Source organism: Rhagoletis pomonella, unplaced genomic scaffold (assembly GCF_013731165.1).
Source record: "Rhagoletis pomonella isolate Grant_MI unplaced genomic scaffold, Rhpom_1.0 Rhpom_scaffold_00002, whole genome shotgun sequence".
Lineage (NCBI taxonomy): Eukaryota > Metazoa > Arthropoda > Insecta > Diptera > Tephritidae > Rhagoletis > Rhagoletis pomonella.
In genome coordinates, this window is record NW_023458556.1 from 94,253,310 (window position 1) to 94,258,016 (window position 4,707).

The window sequence follows — 4,707 nt, forward strand, 5'->3', positions numbered from 1 at the left end:
TAAAAATATGTTTGCTGAAAGCAGACATCATTATATACTTAGGGGTGCTTTGCAATAAGGTATTTCTGAAAGTGGCCTACACCAAAGAATAGTAAAGTGTGAAAGTGTGTTTCTATTTCACAAAGGTCTGGCGCGACTTAAAAAGTCGAACATCAACGCGAGTTCATGATCGCAAGAGGGAGCAAGCATTGACGGGGAATATACCACTTCAACAGCCTCCCTTGAACGAATTAGAGAAGCGGGTAATGGCTCTAGTGGGAAGCAGCTATATGGAGGGGCAACCGGATGTCCAGGAGAATATTCCCATGGAAGAGGTGAGTTGAATTGTACCGTATTAACAGCCTATGCCAATATGCTAATCCTATTGTAATTTTCATTATGCTATTTTTAGGAACTGCAATTAACATTGGGGCGGCGGATGAAAATTTCTGCCTGGTTATGGAGGAAAACATCATGATAATTCCTCCACTAACGGTGTCGGATGGCGAGTCGGAAATTCGGTGGCAAACACCGCTAAGCGGAAAAGTGGTGAAGAATCGCCAACAAAGGCGAAATTTTTAAGAATTGCCGAGGCACAGGCCGAATCAGAAAAGGTAATTTTTTCAATTGTAGCGAAATCGAAAGCAATGGGGGTTTTTAGTTTATTTTAAACTTTATTTTGTCGAAACTTTATATTAACAACTTCTAGCGGCTGTTTTTGTACAGCGATCTCCGTTTTTCTGTCCTCTTCCTTTTAGCTCTACCACACGAATATTTTTCAAGGGGAAAACAAAAATCATCCACGAAAAGGAAACAGCAAAATGAACGAAAGAAACATTCATCAGTTATCAATTCGCTTTTAGTTAACGGGACATTAAGTGTGGCGTCCTCTCCTTTCCTTTTCATGTTGTTTCTTATTGTTCCCCTTACCAATACAGCAGTACTTACAATTATAAGAATCTACGGAAGTACATAATAGTTGCCACTTAATTAAACATGCATGTGTATTTGTATTGTATTATTAATAAAATTTTCATTTTCTTAGCCGCTTGCTGAAAGTGCTGCAACTAACGCGGAGGCCAACCGCTCCAATGCTGAGGCAATATGCAGAATGGCTGCTGCCACAGAGCGTATGGCTACCGCAACTGCAACAATGGCAGAGGCATTCACGGTGTTGGCAGAGGGGGTGAAAACTTGTGCGCATGCTTTCTCCCAGTTTACTAATTCACTGGGCCCTCCCCAATAGATGTAAATGGTTTGTGTATATACAGCCCGCGACAAAAGATAGCACATAAACATTTTTACCAGTTTTGACTACTTTTCTTTTGCCTTTTTAAGCTTCATTAATTTTTTGGTAAAGTTAAGCTCCTTAACTAACAAAACCAATATAAGTCCAAATTTGAGACTTTGTACAAAAATTATAAAAATTCCACAAAAAGCAAAAGAAAAGTAGTCACAACTGGTAAAAATTTTGATGTGCTATCTTTTGTCGCGGGCTGTATCGGGCATCGTCGTCATTGAAATGCTTCAAAACTTCTTTGAATCGATGTAGTAAAGCAGTAACCGCCAAGCGCCCAGTGAAGACATTCGAAAACAATGATGCATTTACCCCCGCAGTTGTTACCAATAAACTTTTGCGATTATTATTGCATGTATCGTCCATGGATTCCTATATAGAAATGCCATAAAATAATTTTCTTATAGTTGAAATGTAACTAAATACAATAAAATACCTTTTGTATGACATCCATACAATCGAGTATGCCTTCGTTTAATGGCGTTAGCAATGAATCCGACACAGACAACATTATATAGGGAACGGCATCAGTTTGCAGACCGCATTCGTCAGCACAACGCAAAACTTTTCAAAGTCAGATTAAATAAATCTGCAATATTTTTTTTAGAAATTGAATTCACTGATATTTAATGGCTTACATTTTAAAGCGCCATATCTCACCTTTGTTTTATGTGCTAGAAAATGGCTGGGAAAATTTGTATTAGCGCTGTTAAAAATGCCTGACTAGGCACATAAAACTCCTCTTTGGCGTGGTTGTTTTTCGTTGTGATATTTGTGCTTTCAATGCCGATATTTAGCCAAATATTCTATGCAATCTACGTACAAGAAATTAATAAGAGTTTTAAAAAGGTACTAAACTTCCCCTAAACTCAACTCACCCTGCAAACTCCTCATCTTTGTTTCCGCTCTTTCCTCGTTAGTAAGTGACGCCAATTTGTCCGCATTGACATACATAATATCTTGCAGCGATTTTAGTGCGGCCAGCGAGTCTTCACAATTTTTACTCAAGGCAGCACCATCCACCTTCTCACTGCATCCCGTGCTGGAAAACGCACGCACATTATCAAGCAACGGAAATTGAACTTGCCAAACGAGCGTCTGCCATGTGGGCTGGTTCGACAAACGACAATGCCAAAGAGAACGCGGAGAAGAGCGTTGTGAACCGCACTCGCGGCAGTAACTATGCAAATAACAACTGAAGACACATATCAGCGGCTCACTGAAATGATGACGTATGTATGTATACACATTCCTTTGAAAACAATATTTATCAAATAGAACACCCATGGTGTTCATTTTCATTCCAATATTTTTCAGGCAGAGCAGCGAGTATTATGCCAACAGCATTGATATAGTTTTGTATCCATTTTTGTGGTATCAATGAATAAAGGGCCGTTTACATAAGACTTTTGCTTCGCTTTGCTTCATAATTCCGCTTTGACAGATAAGGTCAATACATGATTTTGTATGAGTCTTGCTAAATAGAATGCGAAGAAAGCAAAGCGAAGCAATTGGCAACTGTCAACTTTTGCGCGCTTTGGCAATCAGCTGTCTACATGTATTTTTTCTCGTGCGCTTGCATTTGCATTTAATGACAAAAATAAGGTAAATAGGAATTTTTATTGCTATTGTTAATGCGTATTATTATATTGTTATCTATTTTACTGAGATAAAATATGGAGGAAAAGGAGAACGCAGAAGCTCTCAAGGCGTTTATTGTAGCATATCTTCTACGCTTCACGCTTTGTTGTCAAAGTTCGAACTGTCAAGCAAAGCGAAGAAAGTCTTATGTAAACGGCCCTTAGCCCTTCACAACAGCACCCACCACATTACCTGTTACTATTGAGGGCGCGATTGGCCAACTAAGTTTCAGGTGCATTGGGGAATTCATTGAAGATATAGTTGGTGCTGAAAAGGCGCGTGCGCTAATGCCGTCCAAGATTCTATAAAACAAATTTGTTTAAATTTTTTAAATTGAAAGCAAACAACTTTTATATTGCGAGTATGTACTTATATACATATATGCCACTGTACTGACGGTCTCCGTTTCCCAAATCATATTGAAAAGTAAACAAAGGAAAAGCGTAATGGTGCTAGGCCGAATAATATGATTCATAATGTCATAGCCATTTGAGATCGATGTCCAGTTACGATATTCTTCTTCGACTGACTTTTTAAGCAAATGCTTTTTCTCACAATTTTCAGCCATGCCGGGACTAAGTCTATAGAGCCTCCGGAACTCCGTTGGTGTTAGTTCGAAAGGCTTATCGACTTCGCGAAGCCTACGCCGATCAAATACCATTTTTTAACACAATTTGCTCAATTTAACCTCACAGCAAAATTTGCTAACAACAGCTTAACAACGAAAAACTAGATGCTGTTAGCTTAGTCGATGCAACTTTTTTGACAGATATTCTGTTGAAAAATATGTCAAAAAGTTGCAATTATGTGTAGAATAGTATTGGGTACCGAAATCTTTCTGAAGTATTGGGTACCGAGTATTGGGTACCGGCAATTCAGCTCATCACTAGTCATTTTTCAAGCGGTGACAATTTTGTGGCTAATAAATTTATAATGGCTGCGTTTCTTTATACATTCCGGATAATCCCAATTCACAGCCGGAATAAACAGAATGCGTTTGAAATATACGTCAACATATAATCAGGAACGTTCTAAGGAATAAGTAAACAAAAAAGTTTATTCCAAACGTTCAGAATGAATAAAGAAATGCAGCCAATGGCTGACTGTGTGTACCAAACAAAGAGCATACATTTTCCTCATATACGCAATAAGCCATCGTTCGGACTTCGCTCCAGTAGGAGTAGATTTGTTCCGTTTTGTCGAAAAAATTTGAAACCTAGTCCTCTACTTCGCTCAACTGAAAATCTGCTCCGTTTTGTTGCATCAACAAATTTACTCTTCAAATAGAAAGGAGGTGGGGTTTTTAATAGCAAACTAAAAGTTATATTTTACCTTTTTATCGACACGATTGTTACATTGGTGAGCTACAGCAACTTTGCAAATACACTTGAATTCGTGAATAGGCCCTCAAAATCGCCCGATTTGAACCCGATCTGTCTAAAGTTCTGTAATTGCGTCGTTGCCCACCGATGTAACAATTGTCCCGGTAAAGAAAGAATGAAATAACTTTTTTTTGTCAATGTTATTGTGGCTTGTTAACATCTTATTTTTAATATTTTTATTGAGCTTTGTACCACGATTGTTTATTAGGAAAAATTGAAAAAGCAACCAAGTCTAAGCGGTAGAAGTTATAGCACTATTTCGGAGATCACCACATCTCCTCATTCAGCAGAAGTCTTCTGCTGAAGTCTAGAAAAAAGAAGTCTGATGAGGAGATGTGGTGATCTCCGAAATAGTGCTATAACTTCTACCGCTTAGACTTGGTTGCCTTTTCAATTTTTCCTAATAAA

General features: G+C 38.3%; 2 protein-coding genes across 2 annotated transcripts; both read right to left on the minus strand.

Moving 5' to 3' along the window:
* Positions 1-663: 663 nt before the first annotated feature.
* Positions 664-1,971, minus strand: LOC118734201 (protein MON2 homolog). The gene is made up of 3 exons (XM_036463923.1): positions 1,937-1,971; positions 1,713-1,865; positions 664-1,648 (listed from the first exon to the last, which is right to left on the minus strand). The coding sequence occupies exons 2-3, from the start codon at positions 1,785-1,787 to the stop codon at positions 1,433-1,435; spliced, it is 291 nt and encodes a 96-aa protein (XP_036319816.1). The 5' UTR covers positions 1,788-1,865; positions 1,937-1,971; the 3' UTR covers positions 664-1,432.
* A 34-nt stretch (positions 1,972-2,005) lies between these two features.
* LOC118734200 lies at positions 2,006-2,708 on the minus strand. The gene is made up of 2 exons (XM_036463922.1): positions 2,155-2,708; positions 2,006-2,091 (listed from the first exon to the last, which is right to left on the minus strand). Exons 1-2 carry the CDS (start codon positions 2,576-2,578, stop codon positions 2,057-2,059), a joined length of 459 nt encoding a protein of 152 aa, XP_036319815.1. The 5' UTR covers positions 2,579-2,708; the 3' UTR covers positions 2,006-2,056.
* Positions 2,709-4,707: the final 1,999 nt, after the last annotated feature.